At 36.3% G+C, this 15,729-nt stretch overlaps 1 protein-coding gene across 5 annotated transcripts in view; it reads right to left on the bottom strand.

Annotated features, from left to right (window-relative positions):
• The window catches only part of LOC128173471 (transformation/transcription domain-associated protein-like), a 70,015-nt gene that overhangs the window by 49,889 nt on the left and 4,397 nt on the right, over nucleotides 1-15,729 (bottom strand). For 2 of the 5 annotated variants that reach the window (XM_052839162.1, XM_052839161.1), the window contains exons 1-17: nucleotides 8,536-8,584; nucleotides 8,191-8,229; nucleotides 7,957-8,053; nucleotides 7,503-7,597; nucleotides 7,040-7,205; nucleotides 6,043-6,299; nucleotides 5,553-5,663; nucleotides 5,338-5,427; nucleotides 5,023-5,174; nucleotides 4,743-4,843; nucleotides 3,955-4,050; nucleotides 3,153-3,185; nucleotides 2,542-2,717; nucleotides 2,052-2,137; nucleotides 1,688-1,799; nucleotides 1,020-1,205; nucleotides 478-627 (exon numbers count right to left, since the gene is read on the bottom strand). In XM_052839162.1, the coding sequence (XP_052695122.1) occupies nucleotides 478-627; nucleotides 1,020-1,205; nucleotides 1,688-1,799; nucleotides 2,052-2,137; nucleotides 2,542-2,717; nucleotides 3,153-3,185; nucleotides 3,955-4,050; nucleotides 4,743-4,843; nucleotides 5,023-5,174; nucleotides 5,338-5,427; nucleotides 5,553-5,663; nucleotides 6,043-6,299; nucleotides 7,040-7,205; nucleotides 7,503-7,597; nucleotides 7,957-8,053; nucleotides 8,191-8,229; nucleotides 8,536-8,583 (1,995 nt within the window). In that variant the 5' untranslated portion in view covers nucleotide 8,584. Of the gene's footprint in view, nucleotides 1-477; nucleotides 628-1,019; nucleotides 1,206-1,687; nucleotides 1,800-2,051; nucleotides 2,138-2,541; nucleotides 2,718-3,152; nucleotides 3,186-3,954; nucleotides 4,051-4,742; nucleotides 4,844-5,022; nucleotides 5,175-5,337; nucleotides 5,428-5,552; nucleotides 5,664-6,042; nucleotides 6,300-7,039; nucleotides 7,206-7,502; nucleotides 7,598-7,956; nucleotides 8,054-8,190; nucleotides 8,230-8,535; nucleotides 8,590-8,934; nucleotides 8,993-9,276; nucleotides 9,419-10,369; nucleotides 10,512-11,060; nucleotides 11,248-11,791; nucleotides 11,884-12,403; nucleotides 12,609-12,757; nucleotides 12,837-13,155; nucleotides 13,295-13,918; nucleotides 14,016-14,342; nucleotides 14,510-15,280; nucleotides 15,476-15,729 lie in introns of those variants that run through there. The other 3 variants (XM_052839164.1, XM_052839165.1, XM_052839166.1) reach the window with 2 other exon arrangements.

The following is a 15,729-nucleotide window of genomic DNA, read 5'->3' as shown; positions in this document are numbered from 1 at the left end:
TTTTAAGGCGACAAAGCTGAGGTACCTGGGAATGTTGGCAGAATAACACATTTTGTTCATAACTACAGAACCACAAGAAATCACCATGATTACAAACTGAAATCATTGTGTGACTTACTAATATTACAATAGAAATACAGTGTTTGTATAATTGTGTGGACAACTACAGCTACTACTAGAGAATACAGAAATAGAATGTTTACAAAGGTTACCAATATTGGCTTTGGGAACAAGGATAATATGAAAGATAGACGACATGCATTAGACATGTTCACTTTTCTGTTATGAACAGAATGTATTATTATGCCAACTATTCAACATTCCAAGGGACTTCAGCTTTAAGGTGCCTTTGTCTAGAACCTCATTTAAAAGTGAGGTGCCATGGGACCTCATTACTAAGGCAAAAAATCTGAGGTCCCTGGCAATGTTGGCAGAATTATAGATTTTGTTCAGTACTACAGAACCACAGGGAAATACCATCAGTCCTATTTGGGCATTGGCGGGCTGGTGCCTCAGCAGGTGCTTCTTTGGAGGTATCATGTCCTGGAGGACCTCCTTGTGAGGCTCCATGATGTCTGTCACCGACTTCCCTGTTGTCTTGGCCAAGGTCTCCAGGGAGTTCATAGCCTAATCAAAACAGTAGCACAGTAAATAGAATAATCAATCCTCCAAAGTACCACTGATTCCAACGATAAGTTAAGAATATTCAGTAAACGATGTCTGAAGAATGCACTTAAAACATAGAGATTGACACTTGACCAATAGCTGGATTACTATACCACTGTCACTTCATTTCTTTATCATTTAACATTAAACATGCTAAGCTAAAGTATCTCTCTGACATTGCATTTTTTTAACCCATGTCTTTTTTGTCCCTTGAAATGATTGATAAGAGTAATTAAGCCGACTAAACAGATTTAGATCAAGTATCAATAGTTAACAATTATTCAAACTTTACAATCCTCTCTGTTTTTACTTTTTCAAAATTGACCTTTCTTTGTCCTTGACCTTTGACCTACCTGTTCCCTGACAATGGTGTTGGGGGAGGTGATCTGTCTGACCAGTTCATGAACCACCTCGTGCAGGGACTTCTTCTGGGCCGAGAGAATTTCCTCCGAGGCTTTGTCACCCTCAATTTCGGTAGCACACTTAATCAGCATGTTCTCCAGATTATACTTAGCTAAGTCAACTGCTCCACTGGACACCTGAAAGTGAAAGTTGAAAATGAAAGTAATATATAGAGACACAGTCATCATTTTTTTCTCTTTTTATCAAAAGATCACTATGATATCTTGTGCAACTTTTTTTATCTTAGTGATAATTGCTTGTAAGATTTTTCAAAATCTGTTTCTTAATATTTGTGTCTTAGTTTTTAAAGACAATCATATACATGTACCATGCAGAAAAACAAGACAAATTCCATATCTCCTTCTCATAGAGAAAATATTCAATTATAATTGAAGAACACAGTTTTACTTGTTCTGATAATAAATATGGAATTTATTCCCTTCCCTATCTCAAATTTTAGGCTAACAAATGAATCCCCATACCCAGATATTTTATACCCTGTTTGTGATCAATACAATACAGCTCTAGAATCATTCAATCTACAGTACATAAACATTAATTTTTTGACATCATGAAAAGATTTGATAATGTTTGAAAAGTTATTTGCTGGTTCCCATACCTCTTTTGTCAGGTCCATCATCACAAAGAGAAGAGCCTTCAGGAAAATAAACTGGTGCTCCAGGACCCATTTCAGAGCCATCCTCTCATACATAAATCTTATGGCCAGGCATCTAAATCAATAGTATATTAGTTAACATAAATACTATGTTTATTTACATAAAAAAACACCTATTATTTGATTGCAAACTAAATGTAACAGAATGAACCGATGACACATTGACAAGATCATACATGTATACACTAACATTTTAGCATACAATATAATAAATGAAAAACAAAAATATATTCAAAACATGCCAATCTTTACAATGGTTGGACTTAAGTTACTGGTACCCACTACACATAGCCTCTCGGAGACTTACCCTCCAAACTTGGCGTACCAGGCCCGGTCATAACACAGGGAACACATCCTCTCTACCAGGTACTCAAACAGAGGCAGCTGGCAGGCCTAAAAATTAAACAGCATTTGAATGTGTCAAAGTAAAATGCTTGTTTACTACAATAAAAGTTACTACAAAATGATAATTCTTCCCTATATTCTATGTACTACATCAATACATATATTGTTTAGCAACTTTTAACATACCTGGCAAGTTGAATGAATTATATTTGATACCACTGACAATATAAGACAAACTTCTCTTTGCTGCCCAATCCCTCCCATCTCCCAAACTTTTAAATCACCACCCACCCTCTCCTTGCTGCCCAGTATCCCTCATCCCCCACTATTATATTGACACCCACCCTCTCCTTGCTGCCCAGTACCCCCATCCCCCACTTTTAAATCATCACCCATCCTCTCCTTGCTACCCAGTCCCCCCCCCCATCCCCCACTATTATATTGACACCCACCCTCTCCTTGCTGCCCAGTATGGTGGTGGCTGTCTCCAGGATGAGGACCAGGGCCAGGTTTCCTGGTTTACACAGCTCCTTCTCCTCGTGGCCCATGATGACCGCCAGGGCGTCGATCAGGATCTGTGTATCCATCCCCTGGAGTTTGTTCTGCTTGTCACCCACAGGGAACGGGCCTGGAAAAATGAGCCAAATAAAAGTCTCCTCCCTCAAGGTATCTGTCATTGTGAGTTTTCAATTGTTACTATAGTCTTGAATGCTCATGTACGAGCTTGCAACTTTGGGGGTTTTTTTGTTTTGGTATGGAACCCCCCCCCCCCCCCCCCCCAAAAAAAAAATGAAAAACAAAACAAAACAAAAACAATCCACAACAACACAAACAACACAAAATAAACAAAATTCAATACAAGAATATAAAATCTCTTTGAAACTCTTGAAAAATCTTCGAAAAACATTTTGGGTTGTTATATCAATCACACTTTTCTGTGGTCTCACAGTTTAATCAATAATTGTTGCACACCAATTTTCTTTGATGTTTTCATCCACCCTTTTGATGCAAAAAAAAAACCTAGTAAATACATGTAGATGGAAAATTGTCTTTGCATGCTCACATTTTTCAAGATCTTGATGTGAAGAATCCGATTCTAAAATTTGACCAGAATCAAACAAGAAATAAAAAAAAAAGAAATTAGATTTTATCTCGTTCTTCTTAAATAGAAATTCAAATAAGAAACACTGGAACCCAGTTCCAAACCTTATTTGCAAGACATCTCAATGTTTGCCATTAGTTGGTAAAAACAATTATTTCAAGTAACATTGCATGATTTTAGAAAACACTGATCAAATTCATGATTTAAAAGAAAAAATTAAAATTTCACTAAACAATATATCAATCCAATATCTATTCCTCCTTGTGTGAATTAATTTTGTTAAAAGAGAGCTTTTCTAATGATGGTCAAAAAGCCCAATTATCAATCAAGCTTAAAGCTTACGAGGAATAGCTTTTGTATTCTACATGTATTTAGATACTGTGGTTTCATCAATAATCGTTGAATACCAATTTTCGTGGATTTCGTTGTTAAGTTAATCCACGAAATTAAATGTTCATTGAAGTGCAATTTCAACTAACATTTTGTATTGATAGGATAATGCATTGGCCACGAATTTACGTATCCTTGAAACTGTGATAGTTAGAAAATCCACGAAAATTGATACCCACGAAAATTAATGAAACCACAGTAGTCGATATTTTGACATACAAGAAATAAAGCACCAGGCCTCGGGGCCATAAAACTTAGACGAGCTTACTTTTGACCAAGTCTCACTTTTCCACTATATGTTCCTTTTGTAAAAGTGAGACTTAGATCAGAAGTAAGCTCGTCTAAGTTTTATGGCCCCAGGGCCAGGTCTTACCACACTGCTGGGAGATGGCTATCATGATGTAATGCCTGACCATACAGGCCATGAACGGCAGAGCCGTCTGTCTCAACTCCTTGATGGCTGCCGCCACTGAAATGATGAAAATATACACATAATCTGATAAAACCTCATTTTATCAAAGAAGCAAAACTGCACAAATCCCATCAATACAAATACATGTACATGTATGTCTAGGTGATAAAATGAAAATGTTCAAATAAAACCTCATTTTATTAAAGAAGCAAAACTGCACAAATCCCATCAATACAAATACATGTACATGTATGTCTAGGTGATAAAATGAAAATGTTCAAATAAAACCTCATTTTATTAAAGAAGCAAAACTGCACAAATCCCATCAATACAAATACATGTATGTCTAGGTGATAAAATGAAGAACATGTACTTTCTTTGCTAAAACTGTATTTTCAATTAAAAAAAAAAAACATGTGCTTTAACAGACATATTAATTTTGTTCTTTAACAAAATAATATCTCAACAAAAAAAGATATCATTTAAACTTTGAGCATGCGCCAAGGTATAAAAATTACACAAATACAAGTATGTAAGCTACACAGTCATACATGTATGATCAATCCTTTTCTGCAAAATAAATGATCACAGCCAGAAAGTTAACCCCCTTTCTATGAAAAAAAAAAACGCAGCCAGAAATTAACCCTCAAGTTAGATTCCATTGGTTCATGAACTCCTGCTTCATGAAATGTACAAAATGACCTTGACATTTGACCTTGCTTGATTGACCTTGACTTTGAGGAGCTTACCAAACATTCCGGTGAGCGCCTGTTCATGGACTTTCCTGGAGTGTGAATCAGGATTCTTGTACAGCTGACTGGTCTGCAGGGGAATCTCTTTCTCTGTGAAGCTACAATTAAAATCATCATCATCATCATCATCATCATCACATTCATCATCATCATCATCATCATCATCATCATCATCATATTGTCGATGATGATTCCATAGTAGGTCAACAGGTGTGCATTACCTGGATAAGGTTAACAGGTGTACATTACCTGGATTAGGTTAACAGGTGTACATTACCTGGTGTGGGTGAACAGGTTGGTGAGGGTCAGCTTTTCGTCCTCTAGGTTCATCACAGACACCAGGAAACACTTGATCAGTTCCCACGCCTGGCGCCGCGCAAAGTTGTCGGTGGTGCTGCACTTCAGGGTGGTCAAGGCAAAGTCCACCGCCTTTGGGGAAGAGAAAGATTTATCCATGTAAATAAACAAGAAAGCTATTTCATGGATGATACAGATCCCTTAACACGGAGGTAAACTTAAATGTAAATCTATCTCCAGCTTGTAAACCAATCATATCTTATCTTACAAGCTAAATAGGGAATAGACGTGTTACCTTTTCAACAGGTTTGGTGATTGGTGTTTTACAGTCCTGGAAATATATGGTGATACAAGGCCCCACTGTCTCCCTATCATTGTAGTTCAGCTGAAGACAGAAACAAAATATTGAATGACAGATAATGTCTTTTATATTTATAGTAACTGTTAAGCTTGAGATAGAAAAAAAAACTCCTTTCCATACCACTTAATCTATCAGCTTCAGCATCTTACCTTCTGTGGTTCTCGCAACATCTTTCTATTCCCACCTCCAAACTTCCCCAGGACCCTGAATGCTACATGAGCAATGTTATCAACAGGGCTTCTTAGAGTCTTCCATAGTGCCTGTGTAAAAAATCATCAAACAAATCATTTTCAATTGAGAGAGGTAACTTTCTTTGACAAATCTTGTACTTTACTCAGTCTAAAAACTAAAAAAATAGAGTTGATTACATTAAATATGCTAGATTATATTGGTTTCATGTACATGTACATGTATCTATTTCCAATTTTAAAAGCAATATCTTTCTTGTCTCTCTCATGAAAAATGTTCACACTGAAAAGGTGTTTTTATTTTGCACCTTCCAGTTGAAAGGTTGTGGATAGAATGAATCTTTTTTTATTATAAATGAATAAAATGAAAATTCAAACCAAAGGGGCTATTATATGGGTTTATTACAAAAATAATTATAGCATCCCCACGGAGGAAAAAAAAGCCGCTGACCTGCATGAGCTCGGCCCTGACCGGCTGTATGTGGTCGTACAGGAAGTCTGGCTGGAGGTTGTCCACGCACAGCTCCAGGGTACGGAGCCCCTGACTGACCAGTGTCTGGGAGCCATTGAGGGCGGACACCAGGGGGTCCATCAACATGGGCAGGTAGGGTAGGAGGGAGCTCAGGCGGACCGGAACAGTCAGACACAGCTCAACGAACAGGTCCTTCATGTGCTGGCGATGGAGGCCACTCTGTAGGCTGTTCAATCCTGTGAATCATTGTAGTATATTACATAGTACATTAGGGACCTTTATATTAGAACAGACCTTTTATATGCCAATGGTGTAACCCATACTAGGCTGTTTAGCCCTATGTAGGCTGTTATGTCTAGATTCTTGTGATGCAAGAACACAGATTAGGTGTATAAGCATTATTTCTAACATACATAATACTCTTTGTCCCTAAAGGGTTAACATTTTCCATTTATTTCAATCTCCACATGTTTCCATCTTAAAAGCTATCTGTTATAGTACTGTAAACCATCTTTTATTCACATTTGAGAAATTTTCGCTAGGTTCGAGAGGGCCTCATTGTCACGAATATTTCTCGCCACGGACCAGTATATGCCATACACTTGTAATAAAAAAAAATGTGTGGATAAGGCTTGGTCGCAAAAATAAGTCACCGCGAACCAGTTCATCTTGGGTGAATCGTGAATAAAAGTTGGTTTACAGTAATTCTATGATGAACTACATGTACATGCAATCACTTGTTTGCAAACTCGTTAGATTTTGTAGTGGGTCATTATTTGTTTGAATTTCTCCATAAAATACATGAAATACATTAGGTTTCAAAACCTGTACCTTGATCAGGCTTGTTTTTAATCATAAAAAACTCCTAAGACCACTGTTTTTATGGTGAAGTGGTCATCTCTAGATTTTGAGAATTGGGGCCCTACTGAAAATACACTATTCATTATAAGGGGATGCACAATTTTAAAAACCCTACCTTGAAGTAAGTTCGGAAGCAAGGGAAGGAACTCCTGATACAACAGATCATGACTTCCTCCTCCGATGGAGCGGAACAGCGCCCTCAGCAACAGGAAGTAGTTGTACGGCTCCTTGGCGCTCATCGCTAGCTCCATGGAGCGGTTAACTATGGTGTGTAGGTGTGGCTGAATAAAAAAATCAAAGTACTGAAAGTCATGAGAGATAAAAATACATGAGCTCTTTGCTAGCTACATGGAGTGGTTAACAAGAAAAATTAACAAGTTCATTAGCTGATTAGGTAAAGATGTGCCTGGATTAGAGATTAGTGCAGACAAAGATAAGTCAATGTTAAAAATTCTGTTAATTAAAAAATAAATCTTTTTTTCCAATGGCCTCACAACCGTTCCTGCCATTTGTATCGAGAATATATTTAAATTGAAAAATATTATAAAAAGCTGTACTTCTCTTCATTTTCACTGTACCTTCAACATCTGTTCATTCTCATTGGCAAACAAAGACACCGAGCCAAAAACCAGCTTAAACAGCTTCAGGTATAGGTTAGACCGCTCCAGGTTGGCTGAGAAAAGTATCCATAAAAAAGCAAATTTAAGGTACATTTCATGAATCATAAAAACATCATTTCCCCAATTTTTGATAAATACCCAGCCTTACACATGCCCCGAAACATTTTTAGCTCTGTTTGCCAGATTATAAAACATAAAACAATCTCACAATATCCCCTCTATACTAACTTATAAATTCTTTTTTTATCAGTGTGCTTGTCCAACTGAAGAAGGCCATGAAATGTAATGAAGTACAAACAACTGTATGCAATTTTCTTAGTTTTAAATAAATACAGTATATGAACATGTTCTCCTTTACAGCCCTGACAGATCTGATGATGACAAAGTTAGTCTTAAGTACACATGTACTTACAACCCATCTCTTCCAGTCTAGCCAGTAAGTAGTCCACTAAGATGGTGGCAAAAGTAGCAGATGTCGTAGGATTGGCCAGGAAAGAGTTGGCTACGATCTGCCATAAATGAAATATGAAACATTAGTACTGTTATCATCATGTATAATTATGAAGATTGAAATGAAATTTAATCACACCATTCATTCATTGAAGAATTTGAAAGGCATTAAAAAGACAAGAGTTATTGCCCTTACCTGTAGTGCATAGTTGTTGTGGATTCGATTCACCATGTACTGAAGGAAAAATATACATTTTTTTTATTGAGAAAATATTCCTAATTTCATTTAAAGACACACATATGTAAACAGTTTAGCAGATTGATAAACTACATCATTATTTTACATGAATATAAAATCATTAAAAAAAATGTTTAGCTCAAATTTTTTCTCCTTTTCAAATGCCAAAATGAACATTCACCAAAAATAAAAGCATAAAAAAAATAAATTTTTGTTAAAAGCAATATTTTTTTTCTTAGAAGTACTGCAATAAACATGCACCGAAATGAAACAAAACATTGGACATCATATAAAATTACATACCTCCACAGTTGAGGAGAAAATCTCCTTGAAGGTCAAAGGATGCATCATGGTGAACTACAAAAAAAGATCAATCACTCAATGTTCTGTGAGATATACTGTACACAAATAAAATGACATGGATCAATACAACAAACTCAACTACAGAGGAATCATTTAAATTCATGGAGGCCAATTTTCGTGGTTTTAGTTAGGGTTTTTTTTGCTTATCCAAGAGGAGGTAATTTTGTGGCTGCGTTGGTTTTCAGTTTCAGTAAGAATACTAACTCTTTCAAAATTTGTTTTCGTTGAGGATGTAAATTCAAGGAGGACTACCCATGAATACCATGAAAATTGAGCCACCACATAATCTAATGATTCTACTGTGACAGTATTTCATGAACTGTGACCGAAAATACTTACTACTCCAGCAAAATGTTCCAGAACTTCTTTCTCTTCTTTTGTCCTGACCGTCTGAACTCTGCAAAATGTTTACACATCATGAAACATCATGAAACACTATCTTCAAGAAACAAATTGTGTTTTTCTCCTAATCTTTGACAATAGGGCCATAAAAATGCATTAAAAAACAATGTCTGAATATTTTGATGTAAATGACCATGAAATTGACTTTTCAAAACAACATTCTAAATTACTATGATCATTATATAAATGTATCTTTAATCAAAAACAATAAAATGCATTCTAAATCACTAAATCACAGAATGTTTTTTATTAAAAAAAAACAAACAAATAATCCCTTACACAGCTGGACGAATCACCGCTTGGCCATTGGCGCCGATGTTGATGGTGTAAATGTCCAGGGCCTGCAGAGCAAACTTGACCAGGCGGATGTAGACCAGGGCCTCCTTCGGCAGGAACTGCTTGTTCTGAACAGTTGCAGCTTCTGTAAACACAAAATAAAAATATTACAGTGGATTCTACCATTCAGAGATAACTCGGCCCCAATTCAGGAGAGCTTAATAACAAGTACAGTACTGTATGTTTGCATTGTATGGGCATTTGAATGATGGACTAATGTGTATACTGGAAGACAGGCTTAAAATTTCCGAGCTCATTCATCATAAATTTTTCCCAAAATTTAACAACTGTCAAATTAATGCAAACTATTAAATACAGGTACTTGTTTTGAAGTAAACAGTACATATGCACGTAGATAAAACATAACCATAGCACTGGAACCAAACCAGTATGTACAGTATAATAATACAATGTAGTAAATGTGTATTGTACAAGGATTTCAATGATTAACTGATACACACACATTTTTAGGTGGTATGGGACATCTGTAGATATCAATGTGGATTATATTACATTATAACTGAAATACTTTCACCGGTTTAAAATGTTCAAATTTTACAATATTTCACCCCCAAAAAATAGCTTTTAAAAATATTTGGAGAAGTAAAAATTGTATAAGCCCCAGCAGGATTCGAACTCATGACCTACAGATTAGTAAAACCTCTAACCCACTGCAGTGCACTACGCTGTTTGGTGACTACGGTATATTGGGAAAGAGACTACGTATAATATCAATTACACTTGGTTTTATTTATTGTTTTTTTCAAATAAACAATACAATCACAATATGGCAGTGTCCCATACCACTTTAAAAGAACATTTTAAAGTTGTTATGCCTGTAAATGTACATGATAAATCTTCCCAAAAATGAAACACAAGTGCCATCACATTAATGAAAAATTTCAGGCAAATTTGAAATCTGAATACCTTTCCTACTGATAGACACAAATACATGTAAAATGTCAACAAAATATTTTTTGGTCCACCTTTTAATAACATGGATGGCCAAAAATTCTTTATTTCCATATTTGTTTACCTGTCCCCACAGCTTTGCATGAGACGATGCCCCAGGTGATGGTCTTGACTCCACAGACCAGGGTCTTGACCAAGCTTCTACAGTCACTGACCGAGTAAACGGTGTACTGACTCGGAGTCACTCCGAATCTATTCTGTAATGACTGTTGGAAAAGAAAAATTGTAGGCTATAGAAAGTGTCTTGATTTGGCACCAAGGAACTTAACTTATGTATAAAGGAAATTACAATGATATGTAAGTCTGAGATTAAAAAAAAATCTGCTCTCAACAATTAACTTAACCTCTCAATTTATTCTACCGGAATTCTTATTTCTCAACAAACAGGGCTTGCAACAATTCTGAAGTTATGAGGTGAATTACATGTACTCATTTGGTGAGACTTAATTAGAATTACTACCAATAGATTATATATATTGCCATTTACAAAATTGAAGTGGGTATTTCTGAAAAACTATGGGAAATCGCCTCCTGCTTCCCCTTAATGAAAGCCCTTTGACACAACATCAATGATTTCACATTTTTTTTTTCTCTCTTGTATAAGGAAGTGTCTTTCAGATTCTGAAACCACAATACTCAATCACACAAACATAAAAATGCATTACAAAGTTTTTCTAAATGAAGTTTTCCATTTAAACTAAGTTTTCCATTTTCCAAAGTTTTTCGTGTCTGCATGCCTTTGACCTCTCACCGACCTTTTCTGTCCAGGCTTTCTCCGTGTCCTTGGTAGCTGTGTCACCCAGCAGGGAGGAGGAGGAGGTCATGGGGGGCTTACTCTCCTCCACCGTCGGGGTCTTGGGCGCCTCGACCTTGACCTCCACATTTTGTTTTGCGTCGGTCAAGGCCGCTGGTTGCTGAGTTGGGCTCTGTGGGGTCTGCTTGCTGTTGAAAAAACGATCAGCTTTGTTTATTGTTATTGTGTTTGAAATGTTCATTTTGATATAATTTTAAGATTACAATATTTCATGTGTAGGATTTTTGGTGAAAATGTTGAAAATTACAGATTATTTGAAATATGTTTCAATATTAATTTTTTTTTTATTTTTATACAAATTACAGTAAAACAGTCACGCTTATAACAAAGTCCTAGGAATGGGCAATTTTACTTCGCTGTAAGCGTAATTCGTTATATCCGTCAAGTTTACAACATGTAATAAAGTCATGGGTAATGAAAATCACTTCGCTGTAAGCGTCAATTCATTATAAGCGTGTTCGCTATAACCGTGTTTTACTGTATTGTTTGTAACTTGAATCTCCAAACTTTAATTTGTAGACTAGTACAAAATAGCAATGATGAGAAGATCCTGAGCAGATACAGTGGTTCTTATGAAAATTAAATAAAAGAAAATGAGGATTAGAAAATTAAAATGAATGGCATACTGAGAGATTTAAAACACCAAGTCTTATAAAAGATTCTTTTGTTTACCATTTCTGGAGGATCTGTGGCAGCTGTATCTTGGCGATGGTTTTAAACTTCAAGACAAAAACTTCAAGCATCCTCATTAGCAGTTCTCTCCCCTGAAATGAAAAATCGAAAATCTTGAAATCATTTTCTTCATATATCATCTAAATACATAACAGATTCTTGTTTATGAACTTGTATATCAATTTCATGCCACTTTCCACGTTTTCTTTCCTCCTTGCCCCACCTACATTTACACCTTAGCCAATCCTTCCCTAAATTTCCACCATTGGTGGGCATTTTCTGTTCCCAGCCAATGTGACTAGCATTTCCACTTTGCTTTTAGACTTCTGCTGTGACTTACATTTCCACTGAGAATTACATTTCTGTCTTGCCTTCTTTTTTTCCACATCAGTGATAAAAATTTCCACTGGAACCTATTTTTTCTACAATTAGACTGCAACTTGCATTTCCTCTTTGAATAAAATTTCCACCATGACTTACATTTCCACATGTACCTTGCATTTCCACACATACCTTGCATTTCCACATATACCTTGCATTTCCACATACACCTTGCATTTCTGCAATGATTTACATTTCCATTTTGCCCCTAAATTTCTGACCCTAACTTACATTTCCGTTTTCCAGCTCGCTCTTGGCGCGGATACACTCCACCAGGTTGAGGAGAAGTTTACAGGACATGGTTTGGATGCTACTAGGGAGGGATTCATCGTGGACGTTCTTGGAGAACAGACTGACCGCCATCGACAGTTCCTTAAGGGGCAGGGCCTGCCTCACATGGTGGACCAGGTCCGCTAGGGTGCTGTACGCCAGGGGGCTGTAAAAGTTATCAAAATGTGAAAACCTTTACGAAAGTTTCTTCCTAACTATATACTGATAAATTGGCCTGGAGGCTGGAAGAACTTCGTAAAATAATGACATTCTCTATATTATGGATATTAACAATATTATCATAAATGTATTTACCGTAAAGATTCATGAGTTGTCCATCCTGATCCAATCAGAATCTTCTCATCGAACAACTTGTCAATACACTGGACAAACTCTGCAAGGAAAAAAATCATCCGCACATTTACATCTATCAGCTACAGGCAATGCTTTTAATCAGTAAAAAAGTAATTGAATTCAAATTCTACATCCATACATTAATGTTACAGGAGTTGAATTCAAGATCTAATTTCAAATTAGTCTTTCACTGAATAATGCTATATTTTTTTTTTTTTATGAACAGCTCACAAAGTACATGTACTTATAAGGACAAAACAAAAAATTACATTCAGTTTTTCAGGCACTGCTGCATCAGGCAAACATTAGGTCAATGATGCTGCACTGAAACCTTATTAAAACTAAATATTTGTTCTCACTGTTTCTGAGGTCAGTAGCCAAGATGTGGCGGGCGGCGATCAACAGTTCCTTGCGGAGGTGAGCCACTTCCTGTGGACAGAACTCCAGCAATCCCAGAAGTCCACTCACCATGTGGTTGGCGTGCTGCTGGACTTGCTCCTATGAACACAAATAAAAATTCATTACACAAGCTACCTTCAATTTTGTTACGTAACCATACTTGTGCATAATTATATACACAGCTGTTAACAATACTCAGTATTTTATTGACATGTAGATTGAATGATATGATGCGAGATTGTCTGCAGAGAGGAGTATGATGGTGGAGCTAAGGGATGTGGACTTTGACAGTGCATGTGGCTGGACAAAGACACTTCAAAACTATTTCCTGTGAACTGTTAATCACTTGTGTTAAGAAAGAATGAAATTAAAGTGTTGTGTCAACAGAAATGACCATGTCTATCACTAATGTATTACTAATGTGTCAAGATTGTATTCTGCGTATCAGTCATCGATTAGATCTGTTTTATTTTCAAGTGCATCAGATATTGGCCATGAACAGATCAACTTTTGTGGATCAAGCACACACTACCATGGTCACACAATTAAAAAGCATAAAACATTATGATATCATCCACATAAGCTTCCAATCCTGACTATGAGAATGATTTCCCTAGTTCATCCACAAAATATCATTAAATTCTCGGCCAAGTGTAAATCCACCTTACTGCCATGCAAAGTAAACACATGTACCAAACAAAAGTCCCTTCACTCTGAGCGTACCTGATATATCCTGATGATGTAGGCAAGGAACGAGAGGGTTTTGATCTGAGCTGCAATGAAGTCCACAAACACTTCTTTGTTGAATGAAGGGCTGGTCCTACGGAAAAGATCAACACACACATTTAATATATACAACATGACTGTTTGTATTTGATGTCGAAAAATGTAAGCATGTGAAATTGTTTAATGCATGTAAATCTCATGTTAATTCAAAAGAATAACAAATTCAAAAGTCAATTCTACTTGTACATGTAAAATCATGCATTTCCATCAAATATAATTTCTTTATTGATATTTTTTCTATTATATGAAAAATAAATAATTTTTAATGTGAATAAATTTTCAGAGAATAAGAGAGAGAGAGAGAGAGAGAGAGAGAGAGAGAGAGAGAGAGAGAGAGAGAGAGAGAGAGTTTGTGTCTTACTTGTGAACGGGTGATGGCTGCAGTGTGATAGTGTTCATGATCAGGGGAATGAACTCAGCCACCTCCTGGTGGACGTTGGGTTTATACAGCTGGTACATGAGTACTACGATGATGGGCAGCTCCGCCAGAACCTTGAGGGACAGGACGCCCCGTGGGATGATGTTGTACTGAAATTAAGGAGCCAGGTGGGTTGGTCAATCAAAAAGTCAAAATGAATGCATTATTGCCGATTTGAAATCGGGGATGGAGTGGTCAATCAAAGAAGTACACACAAACCTCGTTATCTCGACTGAGTAAAAACTGCGAGATATCTGAGTATTTGAGATATCAAGGGTAAAAATTTAAGTGTAAGTGGTCGGAACTTACAAATCACTTTGACAAATCCATTGTATATGAGATATCCGTGTTTGAGATACCGAAGTACAACTGTACATGTGTTGGGCCCATAATACCACAATCCCTCCATTTCCCTTGGCTTACATAAAAGTTCTTCAAAGTTTAATGGAGTTTTTTTATGTAAAATACTAACATTTTTCGATGAAACCTCAACAGAGTTATGTTCCTTGGTTTACATAGGTGGATATTTTTTTTTAACCTGATACTTACATGGTACTTATTTAGATTAAGTTAAAAAGAAAAATGTAAAAAAAAAAAATATACTAGTAAAGATTTGAATTCAGTGTTTGACCTTCCCTTTAGAAAACATATTCGAATCATGATCTTCTGTTTTAATTTTCTTTTACACATTATCATGTTGTTTACTTGTACCATACATGTATATGTTAAAAAGTAAAAAGAGTTTCAGTAAAAAAAAAATTAAAAAAAATTGTATTCTTAATATATAATAGCTCTAATGTAAATGACGAAATTTAACATCTGACTGCACATAAATTAAAATACTGATAGTACAATGCTTCAGCACCACTATGAAAACTCACGGAAATGTTCTGATTGTCGGCGTTCTTTTTGTCGGTCAGTATGGTGGTGGTGGTGAAGGTCTCCGCCAGTATGGTGTCCACGTTGACCTCTGTGACGTCCTTGACCTTGATCTGACTGCGCGGCTCGAAGATCTTGGACAGGTGGCTGGGGATGGTGTTGTAGATTGTCTTGACGAATTGGAGAAAGTCCTTAATCTGAAGAAAAATGAAGAAAGATTATGAAATCAATGTTGGAGATCGTCTTGACGAATTGGAGAAAGTCCTTAATCTGAAGAAAAGTGAAGAAAGATTATGAAATCAATGTTGTAGATCGTCTTGACGAATTGGAGGAAGTCCTTAATCTGAAGAAAAATGAAGAAAGATTATGAAATCAATGTTGTAGATCGTCTTGACGAATTGTAGAAAGTCCTTAATCTGAAGAAAAGTGAAGAAAGATTATGAAATCAACG

The sequence above is a fragment of the Crassostrea angulata genome, chromosome 2 (genome assembly GCF_025612915.1).
Source record: "Crassostrea angulata isolate pt1a10 chromosome 2, ASM2561291v2, whole genome shotgun sequence".
Taxonomy (NCBI): domain Eukaryota; kingdom Metazoa; phylum Mollusca; class Bivalvia; order Ostreida; family Ostreidae; genus Magallana; species Magallana angulata.
This window is presented reverse-complemented; position numbering and strand designations above follow the sequence as displayed.